The sequence below is a fragment of the Coregonus clupeaformis genome, unplaced genomic scaffold (genome assembly GCF_020615455.1).
Source record: "Coregonus clupeaformis isolate EN_2021a unplaced genomic scaffold, ASM2061545v1 scaf0515, whole genome shotgun sequence".
NCBI classification, from domain to species: domain Eukaryota; kingdom Metazoa; phylum Chordata; class Actinopteri; order Salmoniformes; family Salmonidae; genus Coregonus; species Coregonus clupeaformis.
This window is the reverse complement of record NW_025533970.1, coordinates 106073-122197: the sequence shown is the minus strand read 5'-3', so window position 1 is coordinate 122197 and position 16125 is coordinate 106073. Positions and strand designations below refer to the sequence as shown.

General features: G+C 43.5%; 1 protein-coding gene across 1 annotated transcript in view; it reads left to right on the top strand.

Moving 5' to 3' along the window:
* The first annotated feature begins 1483 nt into the window (after positions 1–1483).
* LOC121535903 (interferon-induced very large GTPase 1-like) overlaps positions 1484–16125 on the top strand; it is a 60511-nt gene continuing 45869 nt past the window's right edge. The window contains 1 exon segment of the mRNA XM_045215790.1: positions 1484–1754. Within this exon segment, the coding sequence (XP_045071725.1) occupies positions 1484–1754 (271 nt within the window).

Genomic DNA, 16125 nt, shown 5'->3' with positions numbered 1-16125 from the left:
ACACCACATCAGCTGCTGTTAGCTGGAGCCAGCCACCAGGATTGGACCAAACCCAACATCATTACCAGATCTCCTACCGCTGTCCAGGGACAGAACCACACATCACTACCACATCTTCACACAGCATCACTCTCTCTGACCTGAAACCTGGTACTGAATACTCTGTCACTGTCTGCACTGTGCTGGAAAATGGAAAGCAAAGTCAACTGGTGTTAACAACCCTCACAACAACAAGTAAGGAAGTACTGTAGTAAAGTATTAGGTTTTGTGTAGAACATTAATATATTATTGTACTTTATTAAACGTTGACTAGTTATCAAAATTACTCTAATGTAAATGAACTAATCATAATGGATGTGTCAGCATGGGATGTAAAGGTACAGTATCTTACCAACAATTAGATTTTTTTAAAAGATAAGTGCAAAAATTATCTGCACGCCTGTTTTCAATACTTTGTGCACCCTCTCCTTGTGAGGATAACAGTGGCGCAGCGGTCTAAGGCACTGCATCTCAGTGCTTGAGGCTTCACTACAGACCCCCTGGTTCGATTCCAGGCTGTATCACAACCGGACGTGATTTGGAGTCCCATAGAGCGGCGCACAATTGGCCCAGCATCGTCCGGGTTTGGCCGGTGTAGGCCGGCCAAACAATAATAAATAAGAATTTGTTCTTAACTGACTTGCCTAGTTAAATAAAGGTAATAAAAAATTAGCCTTTTTCTATTATGTTTAATGAGATTGAAGAACACATTGCGAAGGATCTTAGACCATTCCTCCATATATAATTTTTTTTCACATTCATTCTGCGATTATGGACTGCCCTCTTCAATTCAAACCACAGGTTTTCAATGAGGTTCAAGTAAGTCCGGAGAAAGAGATGGCCATTGCAAAATGTGGATTTTGAGGGCAATTACCATTTTGATTTTGATGTGTGCTTGGGTTCATTGTCTTGCTGGAAGATCCATTTGCAGGGAAGTTTCAGCCCCCTAGTAGTAGATACAGTCAATACTACTACAGACTGGAGCCATCACACTGCATGTTAGTGAGCAGTGATACTACAGACTGGAGCCATCACACTGCATGTTAGTGAGCAGTGATACTACAGACTGGATCCATCACCCTGCATGTAGTGATACTACAGACTGGAGCCAATCCACTGCATGTTAGTGAGCAGTGATACTACAGACTGGAGCCATCACACTGCATGTTAGTGAGCAGTGATACTACAGACTGGAGCCATCACACTGCATGTTAGTGAGCAGTGAGAAGGAGCAGCTGTATGTCAGATAGTTGGAGACCACCTGGGATATGGCTCACACCAGTGAAGGCGCTACCAAGGAGCAGAGCACCTCACTGGACTGGCATAAACTAAGAAGGCCACGCCTAACCTCCTTCTGCTTTAGGGAAGTCTGCCACGTCCGAGAGCAGAGCTCAGCGGAGAACCTGGAAGACTGAATGAATAAGGAACCCCTCAGACGGCAGCGATGAGGAGGGGTCTGGCCGTGGAGCCTGCTGCTGTCCGTGAGTACTGCCACATCAAGAACGTGAACTACATGCAATGTGGGTTTGTAATCCACCCTGACGCCCTTTGGCTGGGGTCTTCATCTGACGGGCTGGTCTACGACCCCATTGAGAGCCCACCATTTGGCCGACTGGATCAAGTGACCAAACTGCAAGAGTTATGTTTACTGCCTCTACCTGACGCTCCAGTGTGGCAATCTGGAGCTAAAGCCACAGCACTTCTACTACTGGCAGGTACAAGGCCAGATGCTAATAACAGGGCTGGAGTATTTTCATTCATGTTCATTCATCATTGATGTTGACTGATAAATCTTGTTACACCAGTGGAGGCTCTTCAGAGAAGGAAGGGGAGGACCATCCTCCTCAGTGAATTTCATAAAAAAAAGAAAAATTGTTAAACATTAAATTTAGTTATCCGTCACCAAATAATTGATTAAAACACATTGTTTTGCAATGAAGGTCTACAGTATCCTCAGCAGCCCTCTGTAGGGTAGCACCATGGTGTAGCTGGATGACAGCTAGCTTCTGTCCTCCTCTTGGTACATTGACTTCAATACAAAACCTAGGAGGCTCATGTTCTCATCCCCTTCCATAGACTTACACAGTAAACTACATTGAACCGCTGTAGTTTACAACAATTCTAATTTCTTAAGTGGAAGTTGGGAGAGTTTTATTCGGGTGGTTCAGTGAAACAATTATAGTTTCTGAGGTGGAAGTTGGGAGAGTTATATTTTTTTGGTAAGGGAGGCCCTGCTCTCTCCTTTCCCAGATGTTTAGTTCATTTCATTCCGATCTCCTCTGCATTATTGTAGCCATCTGCTACAGCCTGTCAACTATGCCTCTGCCTATCCCTGTTCTCTCCTCTCTGCACAGGCTACACAAACGCCTCACACCGCGTGGCTGCTGCCTCTCTAACCTGGTGGTCCCTGCACGCACCACACACCTGGAGTTCCAGGTCTCAGGCAGCCTCTGGAACTGCCGTTCTGCTGCCAACAAGGCTGACTTCATCCCAGCCTATGCTACCCTCCAGTCCCTCGACTTCCTGGCGCTGACGGAAACATGGATTACCACTGAAAACACTGCTACTCCTACTGCTCTCTCCTCGTCTGACCATGTGTTCTCGCATACCCCGAGAGCATCTGGTCAGAGGGGTGGTGGCACAGGAATCCTCATCTCTCCCAAGTGGTCATTCTCAATTTTTCCCCTAACCCATCTGTCTATCTCCTCATTTGAATTCCACGCTGTCACAGTCACTATCCCATTTAAGCTTAATATCCTTGTCCTCTATCGCCCTCCAGGTTCCCTTGGAGAGTTCATCAATGAGCTTGACGCCTTGATAAGTTCCTTTCCTGAGGATGGCTCACTCTTCACAGTTTTGGGGGATTTCAACCTCCCTACGTCTACATTTGACTCATTTCTCTCTGCCTCCTTCTTTCCACTCCTCTCCTCTTTTGACCTCACCCTCTCACCGTCCCCCCCCCTACTCACAAGGCAGGCAATACGCTTGACTTCATCTTTACTAGATGTTGCTCTTCTACTAATCTCACTGCAACTCCCCTCCATGTCTCCGACCACTACTTTGTATCCTTTTCTCTCTCGCTCTCCTCCAACACTACTCACTCTGCCCCTTCCCTCTGCTCAATCCTTCTCCCTCCTATCTCCTGATTCTGCCTCCTCAACCCTCCTCTCCTCCCTTTCTGCATCCTTTGACTCCCTGTGTCCCCTATCCTCCCGGCCGGCTCGGTCCTCCCCTCCAGCTCCGTGGCTTGATGACTCATTGCGAGCTCACAGAACAGAGCTCCGGGCAGCTGAGCGGAAATGGAAGAAAACTAAACTCCCTGCCGACCTGGTATCTTTTCACTCCCTCCTCTCTACATTTTCTTCATCTGTTTCTGCTGCTAAGGCCACTTTCTACCACTCTAAATTCCAAGCATCTGCCTCTAACCCTAGGAAGCTCTTTGCCACATTCTCCTCACTTCGTCAACCACTTTGAAAAGAAGGTTGACGACATCCGATCCTCGTTTGTTAAGTCTAATGACACTGCTGGTCCTGCTCACACTGCCCTACCCTATGCTTTGACTTCTTTCTCCCCTCTCTCTCCAGATAAAATCTTGCGACTAGTGACTGCAGGCCGCCCAACAACCTGCCCGCTTGACCCCATCCCCTCCTCTCTTCTCCAGACCATCTCCGGTGACCTTCTCCCCTACCTCACCTCGCTGATCAACTCATCCTTGACCGCTGGCTATGTCCCTTCCGTCTTCAAGAGAGCGAGAGTTGCACCCCTTCTCAAAAAACCAACACTCGATCCCACTGATGTCAACAACTACAGACCAGTATCCCTTCTTTCTTTTCTTTCCAAAACTATTGAGCGTGCCGTCTTTAGCCAACTCTCTTGCTATCTCTCTCAGAATGACCTTCTTGATCCAAACCAGTCAGGTTTCAGGACTGGTCATTCAACTGAGACTGCTCTTCTCTGTGTCACGGAGGCTCTCCGCACTGCTAAAGCTAACTCTCTCTCTCCTCTGCTCTTGTCCTTCTAGACCTGTCTGCTGCCTTTGATACTGTGAACCATCAGATCCTCCCTCTCCACCCTCTCCGAGCTGGGCATCTCCGGCGCGGCTCACTCCTGGATTGCGTCCTACCTGACCGGTCGCTCCTACCAAGTGGCGTGGCGAGAAGCTGTCTCCGCACCACGTGCTCTCACCACTGGTGTCCTCCAGGGCTCAGTTCTAGGCCCTCTCCTTTTCTCCCTATACACCAAGTCACTTGGCTCTGTCATATCCTTACATGGACTCTCCTATCATTGCTACGCTGACGATACACAACTAATCTTCTCCTTTCCCCCTTCTGATAACCAGGTGGTGAATCGCATCTCTGCATGTCTGGCAGACATATCAGTATGGATGACGGATCACCACCTCAAGCTGAACCCTGGCAAGACGGAGCTGCTCTTCCTCCCGGGGAAGGACTGCCCGTTCCATGATCTCGCCATCACGGTTGACAACTCCATTGTGTCCTCCACCCAGAGTGCGAAGAGCCTTGGCGTGACCCTGGACAACACCCTGTCGTTCTCCGCTAACATCAAGGCGGTGACCCGATCCTGCAGGTTCATGCTCTACAACATTCGGAGAGTACGACCCTGCCTTACACAGGTCCTAATCCAGGCACTTGTCATCTCCCGTCTGGATTACTGCAACTCGCTGTTGGCTGGGCTCCCTGCCTGTGCCATTAAACCCCTACAACTCATCCAGAATGCCGCAGCCCGTCTGGTGTTCAACCTTCCCAAGTTCTCTCACGTCACCCCCCTCCTCCGCACACTCCACTGGCTTCCAGTTGAAGCTCGCATCCGTTACAAGACCATGGTGCTTGCCTATGGAGCAGTGAGGGGAACGGCACCTCCGTACCTTCAGGCTCTGATCAGTCCCTACACCCAAACGAGGGCATTGCGTTCATCCACCTCTGGCCTGCTGGCTCCCCTTCCTCTGCGGAAGCATAGTTCCCGCTCAGCCCAGTCAAAACTGTTCGCTGCTCTGGCACCCCAATGGTGGAACAAGCTCCCTCACGACGCCAGGACAGCGGAGTCACTCACCACCTTCCGGAGACATTTGAAACCCCCACCTCTTTAAGGAATACCTGGGATAGGATAAAGTAATCCTTCTACCCCCCCAAAAAAAAAATTAATAAATAAAAAATAAAAATAAAAATGTAAAGTGGTTATCTCACTGGCTATAGGGTGAATGCACCAATTTGTAAGTCGCTCTGGTTAAGAGCGTCTGCTAAATGACGTAAATGTAAATGTTATGACAACTTCCGGAGGATGTCCTCCAACTTATCAGAGCTCTTACAGCATGAACTGACATGTTGTCGACCCAATCAAAGGAACAGAGAATGAATCTAGTACTGAAAAAATAAGCTACAGCTAGCTAGCACTTCAGTGCATAAAATGTGGTGAGTAGTTGACTCAAAGAGAAAGAAAGACAATAGTTGAGCAGTTATGGACAAATTCATTTCTTCCAAAATTAAGGAGAAGCGAGAGAGCGAGAGAGAGCTAGCTGTATTTGGTTGTATTTTTTAAAAAGAAACTTTCACTTAGCTAGCAAATGCAGCTTCTTCTAATGTTTGGAATGTGTGGAAGCTTACGGAGTTTTGCACTTCCCTGAAATCATGTGGATTTTCAAGAGGAAACTACACAAATAAGAAATACATTGAGGAACAGTATACACAGTTTTTGTGTAGTGGTGACTGATGATATCGCTAGCTAGCAACTGTTTGCATTGTGGTTTGTTTACCTTTAAGTTAGACTGGATCCGGATGGCCCTGCTAGTGTTTTCTTGCGAAGGTACGTGGGGGTGGTGTTGACATTCTACCCTATTGTTTTTGCATAAAATAATACAATTTCCCCAATTTCTTTAGCATACAATATAGCTTGGCATTTCATATTTTGCTCATCTTTATCAAGGGTTCCAGTAATTTTGGAGGTGACTGTACACACAGTACATTCATTTTTTGTATGATGGTGAATTTCCCAGATCATATAATGCAGTTTGGTACTGAAATCAATTAACGTTTAAAAAATAATAATATCTGAATTAACTAGAGTCTAAGCATTGTGGAAGTATGTTTTGAAGTGTCTGACCTACTGTATATCTGAGAGATATAAGAAAGCTCAGGAAATTGCAAAACATTAATAATAATAATGTTTTAACCGATATTTAACCCCTTTTTTAGCGATAAAACTACTTCCATACTTCCTTTTTATTTATTTTTGGTACCAGGTTACCTTCAGACAGTTCTTGTGAAGCTTGTGGTAGTCCTAGAGCACAACAACCGACATGTAAACACCCAAACCGTTTGGACGCTACAGACAAAAGTTGAATAGTTATCAAAATGGCTCTTAACAATAATGTATTTTCTCTTAGTAGTCCCTGCTCCAGACCAGCTGACTGTTGACTCAGTGGACACCACATCAGCTGTTGTCAGTTGGAGCCAGCCACCAGGATTCGACCAAACCCAACATCATTACCAGATCTCCTACCACTGTTCAGGGACAGAACCACACAAATATACCACAAATTCACACAGCATCACTCTCTCTGACCTGCAATGTGGCACTCAGTACTCTGTCACTGTCTGCACTGTGTTGGAAAATGGAATGCAAAGTCAACAGGTGTCAACAACCCTCACCACAGGTAAGGACGTACCCTACTTAAGTATTACTGTATGTCTTGTTTCAAAGTTTATTGAACATTGAGTAGTTATCAAAATGACTAATGTATATAAACTAAACATAATGGATGTGTCAGAATGGGACGTAAATGTACAGTATCTTCCTTGATGAGAAATACAGTTCCAGTCAAAAGTTTGGACACACCTACTCATTCCAGGGTCTTTCTTTATTTTTACTATTTTCTACTCATTCCAAACCATCTCAGTTGGGATGAGGTCAGGGGATTGTGGAGGCCAGGTCATCTGATGCAGCACTCCATCACTCTCCTTCTTGGTAAAATAGCATTTACACAGCCTGGAGGTGTATTGGGTCATTGTCCTGTTGAAAAACAAATGATAGTCCCACTAAGCCCAAAACAGATGGGATGGCGTATTGCTGCAGAATGCTGTGGTAGCCATGCTGGTTAAGTGTGCTTGAATTCTAAATAAATCACTGAGAGTGTCACCAGCAAAGCACCCCCACACCATCACACCTCATCCTCCATGCTTCACGGTGGGAACCACACATGCTGAGATTATCCATTCACCTACTCTGCGTCTCACAAAGACACGGCGGATGGTGCAGTTAATTGCCGATTTCTAAGGCTGGTAAATCTAATGTACTTTTCCTCTGCAGCAGTCTTCCTTTCCTGTGGCGGTCCTCAAGAGAGCCAGTTTCATCATAGCGCTTGATGGTTTTTGCGACTGCACTTGAAGAAACTTTCAAAGTTCTTGACATTTTCCGGATTGACTGACATTCATGTCTTAAAGTAATGATGGACTGTCATTTCTCTTTGCTTATATAAACTGTTCTTGCCATAATATGGACTTGGTCTTTTACCAAATAGGGCTATCTTCTGTACACCCCCTCTACCTTGTCACAACACAACTGATTGGCTCAAATTAATTTTGAAGGAAGAAGGAAAGAAGTTCCACAAATTAACTTTTTAAGAAGGCACACCTGTTAATTGAAATGTTTTCCAGGTGACTACCTCATGAAGCTGGTTGAGAGAATGCCAAGAGTGTGCAAAGCTGTCATCAAGGCAAAGCATGGCTATTTGAAGAATCTCAAATATAAAATATATTTTGATATGTTTAACATTTTGTTTGCTTACTAGATGATTCCATATGTGTTATTTCATAGTTTTGATGTCTACAATGTAGAAAATAGTAAAACTAAAGAAAAACCCTGGAATGAGTAGGTGTGTTCAAACTTTTGACTGGTACGGTATATGCTGTGTGTTTATACAGTTCTTTATTAAAAATGTAGTTATTTGTTACATTTGACATTGCAAAACCAAGCAGTACTACTTATTTCTCTGAGAGTGAGGTGAATAAATAGAATTTTGCAAAAAAAAGAACATTAATATTTGTTTTTCTGAAATTAAACCATGAAGTGATTTTAAACAAATATATGTCTGTCATTAAACAACCTTAATTATACAACAAGCCATCATTTATTTTGAAAAAACACACTCTCTTTAATAGATTATTTAAACAATAAAATCTCATTCACCAACATTTCTGAAAATAGATATAGCATTTTGGAAAGTCTTTATTGTTTGTCACAGTTTTCTTGTCATTAACATTCTTCTTTTTTTGCGTGGCGGCAACAGTTTAGCTTAATGAATATAACAGAAACTTGTAATGTTTGTTACGTTACAAATCTAACCTCTGTTATGCAACTTCTGCTTTAGGATATTTCTTACCATATCAAAAGGAATTGCAATTGGATTTAAACTGTAGCACTGACAATTTTTTTTTTTTATTTTTTTATTTCACCTTTATTTAACCAGGTAAACCAGTTGAGAACAAGTTCTCATTTACAACTGCGACCTGGCCAAGATAAAGCAAAGCAGTGCGATAAAAAACAACAACACAGAGTTACATATGGGGTAAAACAAAACAAAGTCAAAAATACAGAAACAGAAATACATATATATACAGTGTGTGCAAATTTAGCAAGTTATGGAGGTAAGGCAATAAAATAGGCTATAGTGCAAAATAATTACAATTTAGTATTAACACTGGAATGATGTGCAAGAGATGATGTGCAAATAGAGATACTGGGGTACAAATGAGCAAAATAAATAACAATATAGGGATGAGGTAGTTGGGGCGGGCTAATTTCAGATGGGCTGTGTACAGGTGCAGTGATCGGTAAGGTGCTCTGACAACTGATGCTTAAAGTTAGTGAGGAGATAAGTGTCTCCAGCTTCAGAGATTTTTGCAATTTGTTCCAGTCATTGGCAGCAGAGAACTGGAAGGAATTGCGGCCAAAGGAGGTGTTGGCTTTGGGGATGACCAGTGAGATATACCCGCTGGAGCGCAGACTACGGGTGGGTGTTGCTATGGTGACCAATGAGCTAAGATAAGGCGGGATTTGCCTAGCAGTGATTTATAGATGGCCTGGAGCCAGTGGGTTTGGCGACGAATATGTAGTGAGGACCAGCCAACAAGAGCGTACAGGTCACAGTGGTGGGTATTATATGGGGCTTTGGAGACAAAACGGATGGCACTGTGATAGACAACATCCAATTTGCTGAGTAGAGTGTTGGAGGCTATTTTGTAAATGACATCGCCGAAGTCAAGGGATCGGTAGGATAGTCAGTTTTACGAGGGCATGTTTGGCAGCATGAGTGAAGGAGGCTTTGTTGCGAAATAGGAAACCGATTCTAGATTTAACTTTGGATTGGAGATTCTTAATGTGAGTCTGGAAGGAGAGTTTACAGTCTAACCAGACACCTAGATATTTGTAGTTGTCCACATACTCTAGGTCAGACCCGTCTAGAGTAGTGATTCTAGTCGGGTGGGCGGGTGCAAGCAGCGTTCGGTTGAAGAGCATGCATTTAGTTTTACTAGTGTTTAAGAGCAGTTGGAGGCTACTGAAGGAGTGTTGTATGGAATTGAAGCTCGTTTGGAGGTTTGTTAACACAGTGTCCAATGAAGGGCCAGATGTATACAAAATGGTGTCGTCTGCGTAGAGGTGGATCTGAGAGTCACCAGCAGCAAGAGCGCGTCATTGATATACACAGAGAAAAGAGTTGGCCCAAGAATTGAACCCTGTGGCACCCCCCATAGAGACTGCCATAGGTCCAGACAACAGGCCCTCCGATTTGACACATTGAACTCTATCTGAGAAGTAGTTGGTGAACCAGGCGAGGCAGTCATTTGAGAAACCAAGGCTATTTAGTCTGCCAATAAGAATGCGGTGGTTGACAGAGTCGAAAGCCTTGGCCAGGTCAATGAAGACGGCTGCACAGTACTGTCTATTATCGATCGCGGTTATAATATCGTTTAGGACCTTGAGCGTGGCTGAAGTGCACCCATGACCAGCTCGGAAACCGGATTGCATAGCGGAGAAGGTACGGTGGGATTGAAATGGTCGGTGATCTGTTTGTTGACTTGGCTTTCAAAAACTTTTTGAAAGGCAGGGCAGGATGGATATGGGTCTGTAACAGTTTGGATCTAGAGTGTCACCCCCTTTGAAGAGGGGATGACCGCGGCAGCTTTCCAATCTCTGGGGATCTCAGACGTTACGAAAGAGAGGTTGAACAGGCTAGTAATAGGGGTTGCGACAATTTCGGCGGCTAGTTTTAGAAAAGAAAGGGTCCAGATTGTCTAGCCCAGATGATTTGTAGGGGTCCAGATTTTGCAGCTCTTTTAGAACATCAGCTGTCTGGATTTGTGTGAAGGAGAAGCGGGGGGCATGGGTAAGTTGCAGCGGAGGGTGCAGAGCTGGTGGCCGGGGTAGTGGTAGCCAGGTGGAAAGCATGGCCAGCCGTAGCAAAATGCTTGTTGAAATTCTCGATTATTGTAGATTTATCGGTGGTGATAGTGTTTCTAGCCTCAGTGCAGTGGGCAGCTGGGAGGAAGTGCTCTTATTTTCCATGGACTTTACAGTGTCCCAAAACTTTGGAGTTAGTGCTACAGGATGCAAATTTCTGTTTGAAAAAGTTAGCCTTTGCTTTCCTAACTGCTTGTGTATATCGGTTCCTAACTTCCCTGAAAAGTTGCATATCGCGGGGGCTATTTGATGCTAATGCAGTACGCCACAGGATGTTTTTGTGCTGGTCAAGGGCAGTCAAGTCTGAGGAGAACCAGGGGCTATATCTGTTCTTAGTTCTGTATTTCTTGAATGGGGGCATGTCTATTTAAGATTGAGAGGAAATTACTTTTAAAGAACAACCAGGCATCCTCTACTGACGGAATGAGATCTATATCCATCCAGGATACCTGGGCCAGGTCAATTAGGAAGGCCTGCTCGCTGAAGTGTTTTTGGGAGCGTTTGACAGTGATGAGGGTGGTCGTTTGACCGCGGACCCGTTACGGGACGCAGGCAATAAGGCAGTGATCGCTGAGATCCTGGTTGAAGACAGCGGAGGTGTATTTAGAGGGTAAGTTAGTCAGGATGATATCTATGAGGGTACCCATGTTTACGGATTTAGGGTTGTACCTGGTAGGTTCGTTGATAATTTGTGTGAGATTGAGGGCATCTAGTTTAGATTGTAGGATGGCCGGGGTGTTAAGCATATCCCAATTTAGGTCACCAAGCAGTACGAACTCTGAGGATAGATGGGGGCGATCAATTCACATATGGTGTCCAGGGCACAGCTGGGGGCTGAGGGGGTCTGTAGCAAGCGGCAACAGTGAGAGATTTATTTCTGGAAAGGTGGATTTTTAGAAGTAGAAGCTCAAACTGTTTGGGCACAGACCTGGATAGTATGATGGAGCTCTGCAGGCTATCTCTACAGTAGATTGCAACTCCACCCCCTTTGGCAGTTCTATCTAGACGGAAAATGTTATAGTTGGGGATGGACATTTCAGAATTTTTGGTGGCCTTCCTAAGCCAGGATTCAGACACTGCTAGAACATCAGGGTTGGCGGAGTGTGCTAACGCAGTGAATAACTCAAACTTAGGAAGGAGGCTTCTGATATTTATGTGCAGAAAACCAAGACTTTTACGGTTACAGAAGTCAACAAATGATAGCTACTGGGGAGTAGGAGTGATACTGGGGGCTGCAGGGCCTGGGTTAGCCTCTACATCACCAGAGGAACAGAGGAGGACTAGAATAAGGATACGACTAAAGGCTTTAAGAACTGGTCTTCTAGTGCGTTGGGTACATAGAATAAAGGGGGCAGTTCTCCGGGCGTTGTAGAAAAGATTCAGGGCATTATGTACAGAAAAGGATATGGAAGGATATGAGTACAGTTCAGGTAACCCTAAGCGTTGTGTAACAATGAAAGAGATAGCGTCATTGGAGGCATCGATTGAGCCGGTCTCGGCGTGTATGGGGGGGGGAACAAAGGAACTGTATGAGGCAGTTTGAGAGGGACTTGGGGTTCTACATTGAAATTGTATAATAAGAACTAACCCAAGGAACAATAATGTGTTTCCACTAGTTATCCTTGCTCCAGACCAGCTGACTGTTGACTCAGTGGACACCACATCAGCTGCTGTTAGCTGGAGCCAGCCACCAGGACTGGACCAAACCCAACATCATTACCAGATCTCCTACCACTGTCCAGGAACAGAACCACACATCACTACCACATCCTCACCCAGCATCACTCTCTCTGACCTGCAACATGGTACTCAGTACTCTGTCACTGTCTGCACTGTGATGGAAAATGGAAAGAAAAGTCAATTGGTGTCAACAACCCTCACCACAGGTAAGGAAGTACTCTACTTATTAAGTATTATTTGTGGTGTCAAAGTTGATATAACTTCGACTAGTTATAAAAAGGATTCTGCTTGATTTAACTTTATCCAATGTACAGTTTAAAACACTTTTTATTATGGAGATAATTTGTAATGACTGCATTGTTTTCATTTAAAGTGCCTTGCATAAGTATTCACCCCCCTTTTCCACATTTTATTGTGTTACAACCTGGAATTCAAATGTATTTAATTGTCATAGCTTTTATCAACAATCTACTCAAAATACACCTATGTAAAAGTTGAAGAAATATTATATATATTTAGGCTCTGTCGTAGCCGGCCGCGACCGGGAGACCCATGGGGCGGCGTGCAATTGGCCCAGCGTCGTCCAGGGTAGGGGAGGGAATGGCCGGCAGGGATGTAGCTCAGTTGATCAAAGAGCATGGCGTTTGCAACGCCAGGGTTGTGGGTTCGTTTCCCACATGGGGTATGAACAAATAATAATGTATGCACTAACTGTAAGTCGCTCTGGATAAGAGCGTCTGCTAAATGACTAAAATGTAAATGTAATTAAGATGAATGAAAAATAAAACACTATTATACATTGATTACATAAGTAGTCACCCCCCCTGAGTAAATACATGTTAGAAATACATTTGGCAGGGATTAGAGATGTGAGTCATCTTGGTTATGTCTCACAAGAGCTTTGCACACCTGTATTGTGCAATATTTGCCCATTATTCTTTTTAAAATTATTCATGGCTATTCATCGACATTCGTCTCCCAGTGTCTGTTGCAATGCAGACTGAAGCAGGTTTTCCTCTAGGAGTTTGCCTGTGCTTAGCTCCATCCTGTTTCATTTCATCCTGAATAACTCCCCAGTCTTTGTTGATGTCAAGCATACCCATTCCATGATGCAGCCACTCCATTCCATGATGCAGCCACCACCATGCTTGAAAATAAGGAGGCAGTTACTCAGTGATGTGTTGTGTTGGATTTGCCCCAAAGATAAGGCTTTGCATTTAGACCAAAAAGTATATTCCTTTGCCGTGTTTTTTTACAGTATGACTTTTGTGCCTCGTTGCATACAAGATGCATGTTTTGGATTATTTGTATTATGTACAGTGGCTTGCGAAAGTATACACCCCCTTGGCATTTTTCTATTTTTGTTGCCTTACAACCTGGAATTTAAATTGAGTTTTTGGGGGGGATTGTATCATTTGATTTATACCACATGCCTACCACTTTGAAGATGCAAAATGTTTTTTATTGTGAAACAAACAAGAAATAAGACAAAAAACAGAACCTGAGCGTGCATAACTATTCACCCCCCCACCAAAGTCAATTCTTTGTAGAGCCACCTTTTGCAGCAATTACAGCTGCAAGTCTCTTGGGGTGTCTCTATAAGCTTGGCCACTTGGATTTTTGCCCATTCTTCAAGGTAAAACTGCTCCAGCTCCTTCAAGTTGGATGGGTTCTGCTGGTGTACAGCAATCTTTAAGTCATACCACAGATTCTCAATTGGATTGAGGTGGTCTGGGCTTTGACTAGGCCATTCCAAGACATTTAAATGTTTCCCCTTAAACTACTTAAATGTTGCTTTAGCACTATGCTTAGGGTCATTGTCCTGCTGGAAGGTGAACCTCCATCCCAGTCTCAAATCTCTGGAAGACTGAAACAGGTTTCCCTCAAGAATATCTCTTTATTTAGCGCCATCCATCATTCCTTCAATTCTGACCAGTTTCCCAGTCCCTGCCGATGAAAAACATGGATGGTGTTCTCGGGGTGATGAGAGGTGTTGGGTTTGCGCCAGACATAGCGTTTTCCTTGATGGCCAAAAAGCTCAATTTTAGTCTCATCTGACCAGAGTACCTTCTTACATATGTTTTGGGAGTCTCCCACATGGCTTTTAGCGAACACCAAACGTGTTTGCTTATTTTTTTTCTTTAAGCAAAGGCATTTTTCTGGCCACTTCCGTAAAGCCCAGCTCTGTGGAGTGTACGGCTTAAAGTGGTCCTATGGACAGATACTCCAATCTCCTCTGTGGAGCTTTGCAGCTCCGTCAGGGTTATCTTTGGTCTCTTTGTTGCCTCTCTGATTAATGCCCTCCTTGCCTGGTCCGTGAGTTTTGGTGGCCGGCCCTCTCTTGGCAGGTTTGTTGTGGTGCCATATTCTTTAAATTTTTTAAAAATAAAATATAAAAATAATATGCCATTTAGCAGACGCTGTTATCCAAAGCGACTTACAGTCATGCGTGCATAAATTTTTGTGTATGGGTGGTCCCGGGGATTGAACCCACTACCTTGGCGTTACAAGCGCCGTGCTCTACCAGCTGAGCTACAGAGGACCACCCATACACAGAAATTGATTAATTGGTGCTCCGTTGGATGTTCAAAGTTTCGGATATTTTTTTTATAACCCATCCCTGATCAGTACTTCTCCACAACTTTGTCCCTGACCTGTTTGGAGTGCTCCTTGGTCTTCATGGTGTCGCTTGCTTGGTGGTGCCCCTTGCTTAGTGGTGTTGCAGACTCTGGGGCCTTTCAGAACAGGTGTGTATATATACTGAGATCATGTGACAGATCATGTGACACTTAGATTGCACACAGGTGGACTTTATTTAACTAATTATGTGACTTCTGAAGGTAATTGGTTGCACCAGATCATATTTAGGGGCTTCATAGCAAAGGGGTTGAATACATATGCACACACTACTTTTCCGTTATTTATTTGTTAGAATTTTTTGAAACAAGTTATTTTTTTCATTTCACTTCACCAATTTGGACTATTTTGTGTATGTACATTACATTAAATCCAACTAACAATCCATTTAAATTACAGGTTGTAATGCAACAAAATAGGAAAAAGGCCAAGAGGGATGAAAACTTTTGCAAGGCACTGTATATTTGTATTATTCTTTTCCCTCTGTCATTTATGTCATTATTGTGAGTCACTACAATGTTGTTGATTTATCCTCAGTTTTCTCCCATCACAGCCATTGAATTCTGTAACTGTTTTAAAATCACCAATGTCCTCAGGGTAACATCCCTGAGCAGTTTCATTCCTGTCCTGCAGCACCGTTCAGAAGGACGACTGTGTCTTTCTGTCTGGGTGGTTTAGTACATCATCCACAGTATAATTATTAACTTGAACATGCTTAAATAGATATTCAATGTGTGATTTGTTATTGTTACCCATCTAACAATTACTTCCCTTCTTTATGAGGCTTTTGAAAATATCCCTGGTCTTTGTAGTTGAATCTGTGGTTGAAATTCAATACTTGACTGAGGGACCTTACAGATGTAGTATGTATTGGGGACAGAGGAAGGGGAAATCATTCAAAAATCATGTCAACCCCTATTATTTCACACAGAGTGAGTCCATGTAACTTATTATGTGATTTGTTAAACCACCTTTTACTCTTGAACTAATTTAGACTTGACTAAACAAAAGGGATGAATACTTATGAAACTATATATGAACTTTATTGTAGTTATAAAATTTGTATTAATCTTAAACAATATCTTCCACTGACATTACAGAATATTTTTCAGATTGTTGACAAATCAAATGAAAAGGGGGGAGAATATGTATGCAAGGCACTGTATATTTATAATTTATTTATATGTATATTTATACTTTATTGGTCCTGGTGGTAGCACCTTTGCTAAATTAATATTACTATTAAATTATATATGTAATATATAATACATTAATATAGCGGAAACATTAACAATA